Source organism: Patagioenas fasciata, chromosome 4 (assembly GCF_037038585.1).
Source record: "Patagioenas fasciata isolate bPatFas1 chromosome 4, bPatFas1.hap1, whole genome shotgun sequence".
Taxonomy (NCBI): Eukaryota; Metazoa; Chordata; class Aves; order Columbiformes; family Columbidae; genus Patagioenas; species Patagioenas fasciata.
This window is the reverse complement of record NC_092523.1, coordinates 1,966,323-1,985,507: the sequence shown is the minus strand read 5'-3', so window position 1 is coordinate 1,985,507 and position 19,185 is coordinate 1,966,323. Positions and strand designations below refer to the sequence as shown.

The 19,185-nt window shown below is 49.1% G+C and overlaps 1 protein-coding gene across 7 annotated transcripts in view; it reads left to right on the top strand.

The window, feature by feature from the left end:
- EXOC6B (exocyst complex component 6B) overlaps positions 1-19,185 on the top strand; it is a 317,698-nt gene that overhangs the window by 185,861 nt on the left and 112,652 nt on the right. For 6 of the 7 annotated variants that reach the window (XM_065836317.2, XM_065836315.2, XM_065836318.2 and 3 more), the window contains 8 exons: positions 2,727-2,810; positions 2,950-2,996; positions 4,646-4,766; positions 8,595-8,666; positions 9,053-9,150; positions 9,513-9,618; positions 10,754-10,863; positions 16,923-17,034. In XM_065836317.2, coding sequence (XP_065692389.1) covers positions 2,727-2,810; positions 2,950-2,996; positions 4,646-4,766; positions 8,595-8,666; positions 9,053-9,150; positions 9,513-9,618; positions 10,754-10,863; positions 16,923-17,034 — 750 coding nt within the window. The remainder of the gene's footprint in view (positions 1-2,726; positions 2,811-2,949; positions 2,997-4,645; positions 4,767-8,594; positions 8,667-9,052; positions 9,151-9,512; positions 9,619-10,753; positions 10,864-16,922; positions 17,035-19,185) is intronic. The other variant, XM_071808429.1, reaches the window with a different exon arrangement.

Genomic DNA, 19,185 nt, shown 5'->3' with positions numbered 1-19,185 from the left:
ATTTTTGGCGTGGAGAAGCTTTTTGTTGGAGTAACATCTCAGGAGAGAGCACCTCATTCTTGGGGTAGTCAAAAAAGGCTCAAGAAAGAAAGTACAGGGAACAGTGTGCTGGGAGGGAGATGCTTTTTGGTCAACTTGGCAGGTCTCTAGGCCATAAATTTCAGGGAAACTGTTAAAATGTGAACACGCTCTACATTTTTTTGGGCATGGTTTCAAAGGTCTTTGCTGTTCCTTCTCTTCTCCTACAGTTAAAGCCATTAGTTGGGTTGGAACAAGGAGGACCTGGCGTCCGCAACCGCTCAAGCACCCTGTGGGGCTGAAGGGCTTCCCTCCAATGTGGAGAGGCAGGTTTACGGAGAATCCTCGGGCGGTATCTCCGGCCCAGCTCGCATCGCTTTTGCTTCTCCTTTCTCTGGAAAACAGTTTTTCCCCCTGAAAATGCAATCCAAAATAGTTTAATTTTTCAGAGGATATTGCGAAGTTGGTCCAGATGCTTCATCTTCTCTCAAAGCCACCACTAAAATAGGCAATAGAAACTTGGCTTGGGGTTTGTTCCCAGTGGCAAAGGAGCTGAGTGGTGGGGTCGAGGATTTCGTCTCTTGGCCATGGGGACACTTATTTCCTGCTGCCCTGTCCCCAAGACCTGGTGGCTTCTCGAGACCTGGTGGCTTCTGCCTCTCCCAGCACCTGGTGACCTCCACAATCCTCCTGAGGAGCTGGTGGGAGAGTGGACACATGAAATGGTGAAGCTTTTTAATGAGGTGAACAGCTCTGGGATGAGGTCGGTGGTGTTGCAGGGTGATTGGGAGGATGGGCAGAGCTGTGCTGGAAGTGTGGGGTCATAGAATTGTAGAACAGGGTTGGAAGGGACCTCCCCAGCTCCCCCAGTGCCACCCCTGCCATGAGCAGGGACATCTTCACCAGCTCAGGTTGCTCAGAGCCCCATCCAACCTGGCCTGAGATGTCTCCAGGGATGGTTCATCCACCACCTCTCTGGCCAACCTCGACCTGTATTTTACCACCCTTGAGTTTTTAGATGTCTTCTTGGCCTTTTTGTCCTGAAGAAATGCACAGGGAGTGTGGGGTGAGCAGGGAAAATCTTCTCAGAGCTCAGGTGGAGGGATGAGGGTGATTTCAGTTGTGGCTGAACCTCGCTGTGATCTCACCTTTAATGGTGCTATACATTAATTTATGAAAGAAACGGGGAGAATAAAAACCCTCTTTCAGCTTTGAATTTGCACCACAGATTCATTGGTAGCAGCGGGTTAGCGAGGAGCTTCGCCCAAAGCTCTCAGTGATGCTACCAGAGAGGAGTTGCTCTCATGGTCAGGATGGAGATGATGAGGGGGGTTTTGTGCCACTTCTGTGGGTTTTAAGTGATGAGGATTGAACAGACATCTGAATCTGGTCCCGTCGGTGGTGGGGTGGGAGTAGAACAGACCGTTCTGTCTTGGTTCTCCTGTTTCACCAACAGAATTGAGAGGAGATGGGTAACATCATGGGAAACATCATCTCCTGGCCTGGGAGAGGAGCTCCAAGGGAGGGCAGAGCTCCCTGCTTGAAGATCTTCTGCAGGGTTCCAGTGCTGATAAAAACTATGAGAATCCTCCCTGTTCTGGGTCCAACCCATAGATCAGTGATTTCTGGCTCATGACCCTTCCCTTGCCGGGGGCAAACAGCTTTTGAGAGCACTGAGAAGACAAATGACGTGGAAATGCTGGTTCCATGATAGCTTCTGTTTCTGAAAAGCTTTCTTAAAACGTCAGATTACTTGTAGGCCCAAACTGGTGCAGGATTAAGACCTGGATTTATACCTGATCCCGGTTTATCGCAGCGCAGGGAGTAGATGAACGTGCCCACGTGGGTCGGGAGCTGCTCATCCTGTGCACCCCGATACTCACCTTAGATAAAGAGTATAAATCAGAGACAAAATCCACAATGTAAATCTACACGACCTTTGCATTTGATGAGGTTGTGAGAAAGTGTTTTGATGGATTTAACCCATTGGGAAGGGCGGTACCGGCTGGGGAAGCTCCTGCTTAAGCCTCGAGCTCCAGCTTGTAGAGGACAAGGAGCAAGTCGGGCAACAACTCCTCAAGGGTTGATCGCAGATGTTTCATAAGATTCCTTGAGTCGAGGGCATCCTAAGGCAGCCTATAATGCCATAGTAGCTGGAGAATCATTAACTTAGCATCAAGTTTTCCTCTAATTAATTCATCTTTTTGTAGTAGAGGAGGTTGACATCACCTTGCTCAGGCGAGAAAATGAGCTCGAAACGCTGTTTTTATTTGTCCTGACTATATAGACCGCTCTCATAAATCGCTATAACCCGCACAAACACGTTTTTCTGAAATTGCCCTGAATCAGCAGGATAATTTGTGGCGTTGTTTTCCCCTCTTGCTTTTTGCTAACACGGGAAATTGGTTAAATAAATCTGATATTTGTGCAGATGATGGTTCAGTAAAGAAGCTGCTTGTGCACCAGGGTGCAGAAAAACCGGGTCTAGAAGAACTAATCAGATACTCTCATACCTGAAAAGTTGTTTTTTTGACTCGCTGTTTTGAGTAAAACTCTTTATCTTGCGATATTCGGGTTGGTTTTGCAGGAAGACGTTGCACAGACATCCTGGAGGAACACGCCGTTTGGATCTTAAATGCAGTATATTGTGGGTTAACAGTAAATGCAAACGGTTCTAATGGTTTGAATGGATCTTTTCTGTTTCCCAGGGTGCCCGAGAAACTTTTGAGAACTACTATAGGAAGCAGAGAAGAAAACAAGCCAGATTGGTCCTGCAACCACCTTCAAACATGGTACGGTTTGTGGTCCCCAAGCTTGTTCTGCCAGCTAGAAGCGCGGTGGGTTCTCTCTGGGGGTGGTCTCTTCATTGATTTCCACTTGCTCTTGGTCACCTCTTTTGTTTAATCCTTGCTCACTTTGTGTTTGTTGCAGCACGAAACTTTAGATGGCTACAGGAAGTATTTTAATCAAATTGTAGGGTAGGTATTCTTTTTATATCCGTCCTCGCTAAATATGAGCGCGCGGTGGTGTTGAGGAGCCCAGAAAGCACGAGAGGGGAGGGAATGGTGATGTTTTTGAGGGTCCTTTAAATGGAGCCAAAAGAGAGGAACAAAAAAGAGCAGTTTGGGCTTTTTAAGTGTTTTAGAGTGTGTTTTATAGCACCCGGGAACTTCGCTGCGTCTCTGGTGGGAGAACAGAGGAACCCGACAGCTCTTGGACCAGCAAGAGCATTTCTGGGAGTTTCAGGATAAATAACCTCTGTGGACAATGCGCATCGACTTGCCCCACTAATGGGGTGAATAAACCCTCTGTCGTAATTATTCTTTAATATTTGATAATTATTCTTTGATTATTTTCCTGCTGAAGGAGGCGATTCTCAAGCCTCTGTTCCTATGAGCTTCTTGTTGCACTCAGAGTTGACAAGAGTTTTCCAAAATAGGCAAAATTGAAGAGGAGGCAACCTAAGATGGTTAACCTAGGAAAGATAGGGCTTGATGCTGAATTTCTTCAGCTAATGATAATAATTTCAATGATAATCATTTGAGAGGGGAAATTCTGCCTTTGTGCAGGCTGTTTGAAAAAGATGGGCCGTAATTTCAGAGATACAGTGATTTCAGTCTTTTTGAAACACCCTGTATACACAGTCTCATTACTATGAACTGCATTTTAGCTCACTTCTGTGATATAGGGAAACATAATATAAAATACCGTGACATGTAACCCCCTGCAGCGCTCCAGGCCGGCACAGAGTGGCTGGAGAGCAGTCAGGCAGAAAGGGACCTGGGGGTGCTAATGGACAGGAAGCTCAACAGGAGCCAACAGTGTGCCCAGGTGGCCAAGAAGGCCAATGGTGTCCTGTCCTGTATCCAAACCAGCGTGGTCAGCAGGACAAGGACAGTGATCCTTCCCCTGTACTCTGCATTGGGGAGGCCACACCTGGAGTGTTGTGTTCAGTTCTGGGCCCCTCAGGTCAGGAAAGAGATTGAAGTGCTGGAGCGGGTCCAGAGAAGAGCAACAAGACTGGGGAAGGGACTTGAGCACAAGCCCTATGGGGAGAGGCTGAGGGAGCTGGGCTTGTTCAGTCTGGAGCAGAGGAGGCTTAGAGCTGAGCTCAGCACTCTCTAGAACGACCTGAAGGGCAGTTCTAGCCAGGGGGGATTGGGCTCTTCTCCCAGGCAGTCAGCAATAGGACAAGGGGGCATGGGCTTCAACTCTGCCAGGGGAAATTGAGGCTGGAGATGAGAAAGCAATTCTGTGCAGAGAGAGTGGTCAGCATTGGAATGGCTGCCCAGGGAGGTGCTGGACTCACCGGCCCTGGAGGTTTGTAAACTGAGATTGGCCATGGCACTCAGTGCCATGATCTGGTCAATGGACTGGAGTTGGACCAAGGCTTGGACTGGATGAGCTCTGAGGGCTTTTCCAACCCAGTCCATTCTGGGATTCTGTGAATAAAAATAAGTGAACAAGTGAATAAAGTGCTTAGCATCGTCTCTATTTGATAGAGATATATCTGGTATAGATGTGCGTGCAAGCACCGCGGTCCATCGCGTGCAGTGTTCGCAGATCTCTCGTGACACCTCAAAACCCGTAACTTGGGATGACGGTGCCGTTTTCTCCTCTCCGTTAGGTTTTTTGTGGTTGAAGATCACATCTTGCATACGACGCAGGGCTTGGTAAATCGAGCCTATATCGATGAGCTGTGGGAGATGGCCTTATCAAAAACCATTGCGGCGCTAAGAACACATTCGGTAAGTCAAAACCCTGGGTTGCTCAACTGTTGCTTGAGTATGACTTGACTTGCTGGAAATATCGGCTTTGACAGTAGATACTCTTAATTTTGCCTCTTTTCCAATGATCCTGTTTAAAACAATAACACAAAGATAAACTGCTGTTTCCCCATGAGCTTTCTGCAGCTTATTTTGCGTCTCGATTCACTGCATTCCCCTGCACCAAACTCTCCATATTTTGGTGGACTGGAAAGAAGAAAAGAATAGTTTAATATTTATTTCCATTACTTCTCTGATCGCTTTTGAAAAGCACCAGCAGAGGGAGTCGCTTTGTCCGGGAAAAATGGGGAAAAAAGTGACTATTTGGTACACTAAATATTACTCTGATACTCCCTTGAAGTTCATGGCAGCGAATGGGCCGCTGGCAATCTGCAAATCAGTTGTGTATGAAAAGACACTAAATAGATTTCTTGGTTTTGGATACCAAAAATAAGTTTGGAAGAATTGGCGATCGCTTCGGTATTTTCTGCTTGAGAAAAGAAGAAAAGAGCGAAATATATACAAATTATTTCCAGTTTTGTATGGCCTGATATAGCGTTGTACTGGTTCAGCTTGGAGCACTGGGGATTTCTGAAGACTATTGGTTGGTGGGATGAACAAATTACGTTTGGCCATAAAAGGAAAAGCATTAATGACTTTCCACAAGTCCGTTTTCGAATCGTTGGGCCGTTTTCTCCAGGAAAAACTAAGTATTAAGTCACTGAAATCCCAGTGCTGCCCCAGGCAGGAGGATCCTGCAGGGCCGTGTTGGTACAAACCTGCACCTGATGTGATGCACGTGGTGCCACCCGAGTGATAACGACGTCGTTGGTCTTTGCTGAGAAAACCCTGAAACTTCTACCTGGAGACACCACTTTGCTTCCTCCAGAGCACACGGAGTTTGACACTGACCTGGCGTTGGCTTTGCGTGGTCACCCACGGGCAGCGTTGAGCTGCTTGGCTTTACCTGGGTAGGTGTGGGTGATCCAGGTGATGGAGCTTGTTGGGATTAATGCCGGATTTTGCACCTGGGACACGGCAACCATGGCTGTACATACAGACAGGCCCTTGTGGCCAGGAAGCCAATGGTACCTGGGGTGGGTTAGAAGGGGGTGCTCAGTAGGTCAGAGAGGTTCTCCTGCCCCTCTGCTTTGCCCTGGGGAGACCACACCTGGAATATTGTGTCCAGTTGTGGCCCCTCAGCTCCAGAAGGACAGGGAACTGCTGCAGAGAGTCCAGCGCAGCCACCAAGATGCTGAAGGGAGTGGAGCATCTCCCGTGGGAGGAAAGGCTGAGGGAGCTGGGGCTCTGGAGCTGGAGAAGAGGAGACTGAGGGGGGACTCATTCCTGGGGATCAATATGGAAAGGGGCAGTGTCAGGAGGATGGAGCCAGGCTCTTCTCAGTGACAACCAATGGTAGGACAAGGGGCAATGGGTTCAAACTGGAACACAGGAGGTTCCACTGAAATTTGAGAAGCAACTTGTTTGGGGTGAGGGTGTCAGAGCCTGGCCCAGGCTGCCCAGGGAGGTTGTGGAGTCTCCTTCTCTGCAGACATTCAAACCCGCCTGGACACCTTCCTGTGGAACCTCAGCTGGGTGTTCCTGCTCCGGGGGGATTGCACTGGATGAGCTTCCCAGGGCCCTTCAACCCCTGACAGTCTGGGATTCTGGGATTCTGTGCCTGGGGATGAGATGCTGCAGAGCAGCTCCGTGCAGAGGGACTTGGGGGTCTGGTCGATGACAAGTTGAACATGAGCCAACAGTGTCCCTGGCACCAAGAGGGGCCCGTGTCATGGGTGCATCCAGCACCCTGGGGTTTGTCAGGGATGGACTAGATGACCTTTAAAGGCCCATTCCAACCCAAACCGATCTGTGACTCCAAGCACATCATCCCCAGCCGGGCAGGGGGGGATTGTCCCGTTCTGCTCTGCGCTGGGGTGGCCTCACCTGGAGCCTTCACTGTGTGCAGGGCTGGGGACACAGGGGAAAGGAGATAAAGCTGCTGGAGTGTCCAGAGGAGGCTGTGAAGTCGGTGAAGGTTTGGAGATGAAGCCGTGTGAGCAGCGGCTGCAGTCCCTGGGTTTGCTCAGCTGGAGCAGAGCAGACTGAGGGCAGAGCCCATGGGCTGCAGGTTCCTCAGCAGGAGCAGGAGGGGCAGGGTGAGCTCTGCTCTGTGACAGTGACAGAGCCCAGGGAACGGCAGCAGATGTGCCAGGGAGGGTCAGTGGGACATGAGGCAAAGGTTCTTCACCCAGAGGTGCTGGACACTGAACAGGCTCCCAGGGAGGGGTCACGGCCCAACCTGACAGTGTTCAAGAAGAGACTGGACAGCGTCCTCAGACACACGGGGTGACCTGTGGGGTTGTCATTGCAGGGACAGGAGCTGGACTCCATGATCCTGTGGGTCCCTCCAGCTCAGGACGTTCTGTGACTCTATGACCAGAGCGGCTCCGGCTCTGCCCGGCTCCGCGGTTGTGTTGGCTGGAAAGCTGCCTCCTTCCACTTCACCTTCTGCGTTACCAGAGGGGATAAACACAGAGATGTACACCCCGCTAGGTTGTAAACATGTGTTTATTTTCTTTTTAAGTGGGTTTTTCTGTTAGGTGAAAGCTGTGAGTGCAAGCCAGGTACAAACACGGTGTGTTTCAGTTTTACCAGCTTAGTTGCCACGAGAAGTTGTTTGATGCGATGCCAAACTGAGTGCGTGAACTGGCTGCCAGGACAGCTTATTTACTTTCTATTTTTTCGGTAATCATGGAATGTTAACATGATTTCTCAACACTATTCCTGTGCTCATCACTCATCTCTGTGCACTGCTCAGCCTACAGCTCCCATATGGCCCAGCCCATCCATCCCATATGGCCCTTGATGTGGGGCTCTCACGTTGGAGGGCCTGCTTCAGTTCTTCCAGTCCAGCCAAACTTAGCCCTGGATTTTCCTCCTTACTGCAGACAGTGACATCTTTTATCACTTCTGATAGCTTTAGGGCATTATCTTTCTTTCTGACTTTCTTTTTTGGACAGCGAAATGGAAAATGTGTCTCTTCCAGTCTTTCCCGTTGATTAATGGAGTCGTTCCTCCTTGAGTTTCCAGTGAGCTTTAAATCTGTTTCTCTTTCCAGCTTATGATCGCTGATTCTATATTTGGTAAAACTCTGTCTGAAACGTTACATATTTCAGCATGGAGAGGCTGTCTGCTGTGTCCAGAGGAGCCCGTGTGTGACGTGGGGTGGCCCTGGGGGGACAACCATTGCTGTCACTGCCCTGAGTCGCGTCTTGAGGGTTTCAAGCAGCATCCTGACCCTCCATAAATACTCGTGTTGTAGCTCTGACCATTAATATTACTGAAATATAGGCGTGTGGTGTTTTTCTCTCAGCCTGAGCCACTTAGCAGTGCAACCTGTGCTCGGGGATGCCTCGATGCTTCGTTACCGTCAGACACTAAATATTGAAGGAGAGGCGCTGCCGTCGTCCCGCTGTGACCGACGCTGATTTGTTTCGTCTCCTCTCATTCCCCAGCAGCTCCTGGCTAATCTTAGAGACACTTCAGGTATCTCTAGAGCGCCCGAAATCCGCATTCATCCTGGAGAGCCTCAAGAGCAATGCGCTACGGGGAGAGATACCCTTATCAGCCTGCCCTCCCTTGCCCTGCGCAACATTAGGGCATGGGCTGCAGGATAAAAGCTGCTGATCATAAGACCGTACGGCGTGCCTATGTATTTATTATCACTCAAGCGATAAGGCAGGAGGGCAATGTTTTTCCCACGTGCTGCAGTTAAACCCATGGTTTAATTTCCCCTCTTCTTTGCAGTCGTACTGCTCGGACCCGAGCCTGGTGTTAGACTTGAAGAACCTCATCGTGCTGTTCGCAGACACGCTCCAGGTGGGTGACCGCAGCTCCTTACCTTGCTCGCGCTGGTGTCCGTCAGCAGAGCTAAACGGCAGCCCAGCTTCCATTTGCATGTTGTGCTGCATTAATTGTGAAACCCTTATTGATTCTGCACATTGACTGACCAGCCTGCAGGCAAGGACCGAGCCTTGACCGCCTTGCCAAGCCCTTGTGTGTCCTGCCTGCATCTAGGCCAGGCTTAATAGCTACCACCTCAGTAAATCTCTGCCTAAGTCCTTCCACCAGCACCGTACACCTCTGTGGTGCCAACTTGGAAGAATTTACCCAAATTCTCCCTATTAAATAGATGAAATAATCGTCAGCTACCTGCTGGTGATGCTTTCTTCTCTCAGTCGTGCTCTTTCCCCACCTCGCTGCAGGGATACGGCTTCCCGGTGAACCAGCTCTTTGACATGCTCCTGGAGATCCAAGACCAGTACAGCGAAACCCTGCTCAAAAAGTGGTCGGGAGTCTTCAGGTGAGAAGCTCTTTATGTAAACTCATGAGATGGACCTTACGGAGTAGTTTTATCCCATAAATATCGTCTTTTGAGAGATTAGTAGCGAGCTCATGTTTAAATTTTGGGCAACAGTAAGGTCCAGCCTGGGGTGTCCTTGGACCAGGCTGAACCCATTTAAATACAGTTATGAGGATCCGGTTTAGGTGGGATCTATGCAATAAATCAGTGCGGATCAGAGGTTTTATATCACAGACGGATGAGGTTGTGGTTTCACACTGACACTTGATGCACCTACTTCCCAAGAGGTTCCTGACCGAGCAGTGAGTCTGCGGAGCTGTTGTCACCAAGCTGCCTTTCTAACTTGTCTTTTCTTTTTGTAGAAATATACTCGATTCGGATAACTACAGTCCCATCCCGGTCACAAATGAAGAGGTTTATAAGAAAATAGTTGGACAGTTCCCCTTCCAGGATGCAGAGCTCGAGAAGGTAACTTTGAGATGGGGACGAAAACCCCGCGCTCTTGTTAGTGGTGTTGGGACTGCAAATGAAAGAGTCCAAAAAATACAATAATAATAATAGTAAAAACCAAAGAAACCCCCCCAAAACAAATAAGCAGCAAAAAAAGCAAAACAAGGGAAAAGAACAAATGCACAAATACCCTTTGCATGTGTTACATTTCCCCTGGTGTGGATGAGGAAAGTGCGTATAGCAATAGCTCACCCGTTCTGTGTTCAGATCGCGGCGTACATTGCAGCTGAACAGTGCTTGCAGTGCCATTGCTGTTCTATTCCCATGTTGTGATCTTTATTTGTTTGAATCTCGTATTTAAAAGCAGAAAACCCATGAAAGTGGTGTATCTTGGCTTTCGTGGAAGTGTGTGCTTGCAAAACCTGAGTGTAGCCAAATTTCACCCCAGCCAGTGTCCCTTGAAAGGCTCCTTGGCCTTGCGCTCCACATCTGGCAGCCAGCGAGCTCCAAGCCTGGTGAACGTAATTAAAGCTGGGAGGGTTTTCCATCCAAGGCAAGTGTTTAGATTTCAGAAAGTCCGCGTCCTTCCCCAAAACTACATCCTGGGGTCCAGCTTCTTGCTGTTACGCTCCGCACCACCCCAGCCATGTGTGTGCTATGGGTAAAAAGCTACTTGGAGTCCTTTTGGTTGGGAACATCTGTTTCCTCTTGGCTTTTGGTGCTGTGAGCAAGTGCTCACCTTGGGCAGCAACTGCAGGAGGGGACTGAGCGAAACACCTTGTGCATGGTGGGAGATTAAAGCCTGCAAGTTCTCCAATGGGTTTTTTCCTTGTTTTTCTATGCGTTAGGGAATTGGGAGGGGGGACGAGGGTCGCGTTGTGCTGCCCGCTCCCTCCCAGCTGCGAGTTCCCTTCCAGCCCTTTCAGACTCCAAATCCCTTATGCACCCGTGTGCCATTTGTAAGTGATTATCTGGTCTTTCACTTGGCTGAAGTGTTTATATAATATACAATAAATGCTGGCGTGTTGTTGCCTTGCTGGACTTAGCTAAACACTAGAATTAATCTGACTGCTTGGAACACGTTGCTGGAAAGCGGTCGTCACTCCTGTTAAATATCTGCTTTTCGACTTGAGTTCTCTCCTGTCTCTTACAGCAGCCGTTTCCAAAGAAGTTCCCTTTTTCTGAGTTTGTGCCTAAAGTTTACAGTCAGATTAAGGAATTCATCTACGCCTGTCTGAAGTTTTCGGAAGACCTTCATCTGAGGTAGGGGGTGAACGTGGTGTGGAGGTTTTGTCTGCAAGATCTCAATGGGATTAAAATATAAACTCTCTTCCTCAACCCTTCATGCTGCTCAACCTCTTGGGCATTCCCTGCCCAGGCTGGAGGTGGCTCCTCGGAGCGGTGGCATCCTTCATGTACTCACCAAGTCCTCAAAGCTTGCTGTCTCCTATAGGGAAAGATGGCCCAGAACCCTGCGAGATGTATAAAAAGCGAGGGGGCTGTTTCCTCCAAGATGTTTCTGAGCCGTTTGTACTAAATAGATGAATGTGGTCGTCTCAAGAAAGACAGCGGTGTCCGCTCGGCATTGAGCAGAACATCTACAGGCTCCACGTGGCCTCCCAGGGCTGGCCCTCAAGGGTCACGTTGGCAGGAAAACTCTTGGAAGTGTTGATTTGCCCTGTGCGTTAATGAGTTTTGGCTGCTGGTTTAGGCGGTTTTGTTTTTCTTCCTTCCCTTTGGGAGTTTCAATACAAATAATCTGATTTTTTTTCTTTAAAGCCTCCAAAATATTCCATGTGTTCACCCTCCCTTCTCCATCCCAAGGTGCCTTGGTGCGTGTTTTCCACATGCGTGTGAGATCGGAAGACAACTGGATTAGCCAGAAACGCCAAGTTGGTGCTTTCTTTTTGCACCCAGTAATGTGGAAGTATATAAATGAATAACAAGCTTTTTACTGGAAGGAGGATCCTTCCTCCCCTCTCTTTGCAGCACCATGCTAGTGAGAGGTTGGACTGTGCTGGACTTCACGTCCTGGCCCTGGACATTGCCCCGGTGCTGCTGTGGAGCTGGCACAATATTTTTGGGACCCACCAGATGTTTCAGTGCCTGCGAAAGGCTCTTTGGGGTTTTAATTCTCATCCTTTGTGTGCAGGATAGTGATGTGGGAGACACTTTTCTCTCCATGGTCTGCCGGAGGACGTGGCGGCTCGTTGGGTGACGTGGAAGCGCAGGGCGTTTCTCACCCCGCGGTTAATCTCGACCTTTCACCGGCGGCAGGTTGTTCTCTTTGGTGGCTCCCGGAGCTCTTAACCCGGGGGTCACCATGAAGCGTCTCGCTTTCCAAAGCCGCCAGAACGGGCCCGTTTCACACGGACGCTGGTTTCACCGCACCCCACCGCTGGCACTTCCCTTGCGAGTTTTGCGCTCTTCACCATTATGGAGATGATTGGGTTTGTCAGAGGAGGGAAGAAAAGTGTCCCCTTGGGTCCCTCCTCAGGGGTCCCCTCGGACACGTTATTAACATTCCTTTCGACATTGCATTTCCCAGCCCTTTTCAAGGAGCGCTTTTGGGCTGGGGGAAGGGAGCCGAGCTCTTGCCTTTTCGAGCCAAACATTTGGCATATTTCTCTGAAAACCCCTGTTGACACTTTCTTCATTTCACCCTGACAGCTTGAATTAGGTTTTATTAGGAAGCTGGGCTACAAAGCCGGCAGCAAGTTTTCTTTCTCTCCTCTCTTTCTTTCTCTCCTTGGGTTGTCATTTACCACGCACCCCGGAGTGATGGGGGTCAGCCCGTCAGTCACCGCAGGCCTGGAGGTCACGACTACTGCCATGGGATACGGCCATCAGCTGTCATTAACCCACACGGGTCCCTGCAACGCTCCTGAGGAGCAGAGCCCATGGCACAAAATGCAGCCTGGGTTTTAGTTTGATCTCATTAATTTTTTAAACCAGCTCCTGGTATTAGTTGGATGGGAGCGTTCTTTATATTGATGTTCTTGTGAAAGTTATTGTGCTTGTCAAGTATCCGAAGAAAATTCGGAGCTCAGCGTGCACTTATAGGGCTTCTATTTTTTCTTAGTATGGCTCTATTAATTTACTTAATAGAAAGAAATCCTCCTCTATATTGTCAGCAGTTCTGTTGTTAAATGCGTGTATTTGAGTTCATTGAAGAGATGTCTTGGAAAGTCTCCGCTCACTGGAAGATTTCAGCCGGTTCCAGGGGAATTTCCCATTTGAAGGGTAGGGAATATCTTTGGAAACCAGCGGGTGGGAGGATGGGGTGTCAGCTCTAACCCACCAGGACTTTGTTTGGTTTGGGGTGTTTTTCAAACAAAGCGCCAGGCCTGAAAGAACTTGGGATACGATTTTTCAAGTGCTGAAAATAACGTCAGTACGTAAAGTTATTAAAAATGTAATACAATAAAAATAGAGGCTTGAATAACTAAGTCAGGGAGGACCTTTGGAAATCAGCTTGAGGAGAGAGGAGGTAAATGTGGGTTCTGTGATGGCTCCTGCTCCTGTCTTACTAGTGCTCTGTGGTTGTAGACGGAGTGTGTAGGGTGAGTAACAACTCCACCGCTACCAATGTCTACCAGTGTGAGGCTGACGGATCAAATTGACGTCAGACGTAGGTAGCGAGGAGCCCATATGGACAATATCATTCATCTGGGGGTTTTGTTCTCTTTGTGTACGTTGAGAATGGAGATCTGACCCGTCTGTTGAACTGAGACCCAACATCTACTACACGGTCAAGAGTTGGCGTCGCACAACTGACTGGTACCATGATTTGGGGGTCATGGTCCAATATCTCCTCTTATTTGTTTTTCCCAAGGAATGCTTCCTGTTTCTTCCCTTGGACCTCACCGGAGATGTCACAGATCCTTCTGCTCTGGTTGACCCCAACCACAGGGGTTGCCAGGTGGCTTGACCCACCATGCAACTAAAGTTACAACCTGATTTCCTGCCTTGTGCCGCCAACAAACAACGTGAGGGTGGGAAACCTTTGCAAATGGTGCTTGTATGCAACGAAAGCTCAGTTAGAAGTGCTTTGAAGAAGTAAAAGCCACATGGAAGTGCTAAGCAGGATTGTTAAGCCCTGGAGGCTCCCATGGTTGAGATGTTCCCGCAGCCGAAGGGAGCGATAGAAGCAAACCATAGGTTTGCAAAGCAGTTGGTGATAAGGCCACCTTGTGCCATCGGCACCAGGCAGAGTTCAGATATCAACAGGTTGATGTTTGAACTAAAACACCCGAGCTTTTCCAGCAGGACCTGTTTGATTGCCGTGTTGGTTCAGTGAGAAAAACCAACATTGCATCCAAACCCCCGTGGTGTTTTCTCACCTGTGTTTTCTTGGTCCCAGCCGATGCTGGAAGCTCCAACCACCGGCTCCGCTTCCAACCTCAACCGTTCTGCACATCCAGCGTCCTCTGGGATGGGCGTTTTTGGATTTCCCATGGAAAACCCCCAAAGTAGCACAGTGCTTGTACGAAGAGGCAGCTTTGTGTATTGGTTGCTCCCTACACATGGGTCCAACCCTTTCTGCTCCCCAGCCCCTTGTCTGCTTTCCATGCCGCTGCCCCCAGTGTCACGGGGTCCCTTTGTACCCCCCTGCGCTTTACATCTCCTTTTTACCATCTGTAGATCGGCACAGGGTTAGATTGGATTGTACTCACTGTATTTACTTGTGCCGTTGTACGGTGGAGGGGACTGGGGACAGTTCTTCCTGGGGGATGGTCAAGGGCCTGGGGGGCTTCATGGTAGGTTTTGGTTATCTATAATACTTATCTATATACTATATACCATATCTATATACTATATATCTATATCTATATACTTATCTATAAGTAAAACCTTATTTGAGAGCCCTACCCATAGTATGAAGACCAGGAAAATTCATCGGCTGGTTTCTTCATCCTCTATTCCAACACTTTAAAACACCCAAATGCATCACCTTGGACCTCACGTAAAACCCTGCGAGAAGGTTCCAAGGGGTCTGTCTGGGATGTGACCCTGATGGTCGCTTCCCCGCTAAGCAGGAGGAAAATAAACTCACAGGGGCGATCTAGAAGAGACCCAGACTAGGACTTGGGCTGATAGCACTGAATTGACATTACCAGGAGCTGGTTCCTGCCGAGCTGCCGGCCCTTGTGTCCAACTGGGAAGGACGCAGCGGTCAACCTGTGGTAGGCGTCTGGCTCGGGAAAGTGGATTTCCGAACATCGGGGGAAAGGCGATATTCGAGAAGCGTGTTGGGGAGCGCGGCGTGGGAGTTGTGCAGCTGGGCTTTGCCTTGGGAAAGCTGCAGCAAGACACGGCTTTCCCAGGCTGGCGGAAATCCGAGCAGGGCTTTGCTCGGAGATGGGAGTGGGGAGCGAGATTTGCCGCTTCTCCCGGGAATTCGGGGGCTCTCGGTGCGATTCTCATGCAGCAGCACAAGGAAGGGCCTGAGTAGCTTAAAAAATGGAGTTGAGTGAAGGATGCGCGGTGCTCGGGGGGTGCGCAGGGTCAGGGGATGCTGCTGTGACCCACAGAGGAGGCTCAGTCTTGCTTTCGTGAGCTTTGGGCGCTGATGATGATGCTGAGGGCTCTGGAGCATCTTTGTGATAAGGAAAGGCTGAGAGAGCTGGGGCTGTTCAGCTGGAGAGGAAAAGCTGAGAGGGATCTGATCAATATCTCAGGGTGGGTGTCAAGAGGATGGAGCAGACTCTGTTCAGTGGTGCCCAGCAACAGGATGGGCACAGACTGAAGGTTTCATCTGAACACGAGGAGAAACTTCTTTCCTTTGAGGTGCCAGAGCCTGGCCCAGGCTGCTCAGAGAGGCTGTGGAGTCTCCTTCTCTGAGACATTCAAACCCGCCTGGACAGGAGCCTGTGTGATCTGCTCTGGTGACCCTGCGTGAGCAGGTGGGTTGGACTGGGTGATCTCCAGAGGTCCCTTCAACCCAACCAGGCTGGGATTCTGTGCTGGACCAGAGCTTGGCTCAGTGCATCTGCTCCCAGGTTAACTAGGCACAGACATTTGGGAGACACCAGCGTGGCGGGATAACTGCAAGGTTGACTTTTGTTTCTCGTGTCTGTCCCTGCTTTGTAATCTGGCCCATTCCTCAGGTAAAACAGGAGAAGGAGCAAAAGGTCACACGCTTGATTTACCGGGAGCCTTAAAGTTGTTAATGCCTCTTAGCCCTGCAGTTGGAAATTGTCTTTGCCCTCAGCTGCCTGTCCCTGCACCGTGGTGCCAGGGCTAACGTGGGGCCAGCGACAGATCAAAGGAGCCTGTGCTGGGTTTCCAGAAGCCTCCTTTAGGACGGGGCGGCTGCACCTTCTGCTCTGCACCTTGGAGAGACAGAAAAGGCCATGAGCACGTTGCAAGAGCTTCCAGGCTGATGTATTTAGAGCAAAAGCCATGAGAAGGTTGGGGGCGTGTTTTAGGGTTTGATTTGTTTATTTTTTCCCCATTACAGGTCTTTGATCCCTGTTCTCTCGCGTACTGAATGTGCAAAGCTCGGGTGCTGTGTGCAGGGTGCTGGCTTGGCTGAGGGGGTTAGTGCTGAGCTGGGGTTGTTCTAACCCATCCTAGACCAGCCCATCTAGGAGAATCACAGAATCCCAGAATGGACTGGGTTGGAAAAGCCCTCAGAGCTCATCCAGTCCAACCCTTGGTCCAACTCCAGCCCATTGACCAGATCATGGCACTAAGTGCCATGGCCAATCTCAGTTTACAAACCTCCAGGGCCGGTGAGTCCAGCACCTCCCTGGGCAGCCATTCCAATGCTGACCACTCTCTCTGCACAGAATTGCTTTCTCATCTCCAGCCTCAATTGCCCCTGGCAGAGTTGAAGCCCCTGCCCCCTTGTCCTATTGCTGACTGCCTGGGAGAAGAGCCCAATCCCCCCTGGCTAGAACTGCCCTTCAGGTCGTTCTAGAGAGTGCTGAGCTCACCTCTAAGCCTCCTCTGCTCCAGACTGAACAAGCCCAGCTCCCTCAGCCTCTCCCCATAGCTCTTGTGTTCCAGTCCCTTTCCCAGTCTTGTTGCTCTTCTCTGGACCCGCTCCAGCACTTCAATCTCTTTCCTGAGCTGAGGGGCAAGAAGCTGAAGAAGCTCAGGGATGTAGATTAACACCTGTTAGGCCCCCTTCCCTATAGACACAGACACAGAAAGTCCTAAATGGTTGGTATTTTGCTATACATTAGCATCTTAGCTCCTGTAAGCCGTGCATGGATGATCACGCTTAAGGCAGGAGAAGGTTGGGGAGGAGAGTGGGTGATGATTCTTTCCGCCGAGCGTTTTGCCAAATCTCTCTTTACAATTCTCCTTTTCAGCTCCACCGAAGTCGATGATATGATCCGAAAATCTACGAACCTGCTGCTGACCCGAACGCTGAGCAACTGTTTACAGAACGTCATCAAGAGGAAAAACGTCGGGCTGACCGAGGTGGGACGTGGCCCTGGGACAGGGCGACACAGGGGGTTTGGTCCCTTGGGATTCCTTACAGCTCCTTCAGAGATGCTGCTTTGGAGCATTAGTATAAAGTATTAGGTTGGAAACCAAAAATGGAACCATGTGGTGTTGCTGTGTGAAGCAAGGAACTCTTTACATTGTGAGAAAGAGGAGTTTTTGCTGCTGCTGCTGTTAACAAATGAGCCACATAACCACTGACGTAGTTATATGCGGTGCTTTTATTTCAGCGCTGGGAAACCAGGGGTTCACACCCAAAGCTGGTTTCTAGCAGCTGATTCAAACTACACCTTATTTATGCAATTTGGTCACATATGTATTAATTACTATTCTTGACAACCATTAGCATATTCCGCACCTATGTCTGTCTAAGTGACGCTAAGTAACATTCGCATGCTTATCAGTTATTTCTAAGTTACCTGTTTTAAAGAATATATCATAAATCTATGTCAATTTTAAGAATAGGTTTTGGTTACTAAAGACAAGAATTCTATGGTTACAAGGTCTGCTTATACAAAGATTCTATGGTTACAAGGTTGGTTGCTACCTTAATGTTCTCCTAAACTTGGTAAGAACCCTGGATACAGCGTCTTAGATTCAGCATCCCAGATAAAGCATCCCAGATACAGCATCCCAGATACAGCATACAAAAATTAATCCAACTATAACACTGTTAGTCTTACCCCTCTTTTGAGTGTGTGGAGCATTATCTATCTGAATTAAAGTAAGAAAGCTTGAAGGAGCCCTGGAGCAGAGCCAGCTGGGGGTGAGGAGAAGATGGGGACCTGTCCCCAGCTATAAGGTGACCTTTGAGGTGGTTCCAGCACTTTGCTGCACTGCAAACTCTAATGTGTATTTTCGCGATCAATCCTTTTTTGTGCACAGATTTCTGAGCTGTTCAGCGCAGTTTGGGTCCCTTAGTGAGACTCGTGTGTGCTGTTATTAGATGAGGAGATACTAATACAGCAGTGAGTGTTCAATGAACTGTGCTGCAGAAATGTGTCCTGTTCTCTGGGCGCTGTAAATACGCTGTGGAGGTGAGTTTGGGGGAGTTTAGTGCATTTACAGCAGTTTGTATTTACACATGGGGCTTCCTCAACCCTTTATCTCCCAGTCTGGAATCTCTCCACTCCCTGGGGGCAAATTCCTCTTCCCTCCTGCTCCTCCCAGGGCTCCCTTCACAAAGAAGAATGCAACACTATCCCTGCACTATCCATCCCCCAAAGGATCTTTTTATTTTGCCACAGTGACTGGGTGTAGGAAGGGCAAACCCATTGCAACAGTTTTGCCCGGTTTAGAGGGTGTAGATGTTGCTCAGCATCTTCCTCGTTGAGTGGATGCGATGCTTTTCTTTGGAGCTGCAGAGGATTTTTGCCAGGAAAGCCTACGCAGCACAAATTGTATTTAAAATAAAGGCGTAGTACATCCAAAGATTGGCGTCCAGCACTGAAACTCTTGTATTTTCACCCTCTTGTTCCTCACCACTTACCCAGGTACAATGAGCTCTCTCCTGGTGTTCTCTCTACCATCATTTTTTCCTCATTTGGTTGAAGAGAAACTACTCTTAGCATCTTTGTCCCTTCCTGCCTCTTTTCCTTGTGTAACCATTGTCCTGTTTGTCCAAATCATCATTTTTCCACCGAGTTTCTCAAATCCTTCCTGCTTTAGAGAAGACGTTGATGTGGAGCACAGGAGTTGAAGGGCACGTTGAAGAGTCCCAGATCACACACAAGCACAGTCCTGGTGTCGAAAGGGATTGCAAAAGATACGTAAACACCCTGCGCTAAGTACGTTGCATAACTATCACTTCCCAGATATAATTGTTGCACAAAACAACACCATCCAGTTCTGGGCTCTCCAGTGTCATCTTCCAAGCAGTGGACAAGGTGATACAAGGCCATGTACCAGCCTTCCTGGTCTGTTATCCTCTTTATTTTGTTTTTCATTGCTGTTTTTTGGGGGCTGTGGCTGCTGACGTTTGTTAGCAAGTCTGCTCCAAATAATCCTGCTGTTTTGAATAACCCTGACCATCCCTCAACAAAAGAAAGGGGAAAGATGCAACTATTCTTTTCATTTGAATACCCCAACGAGGGGTTCTTACCCCAACGAGCAGGTCTTACCCCAACG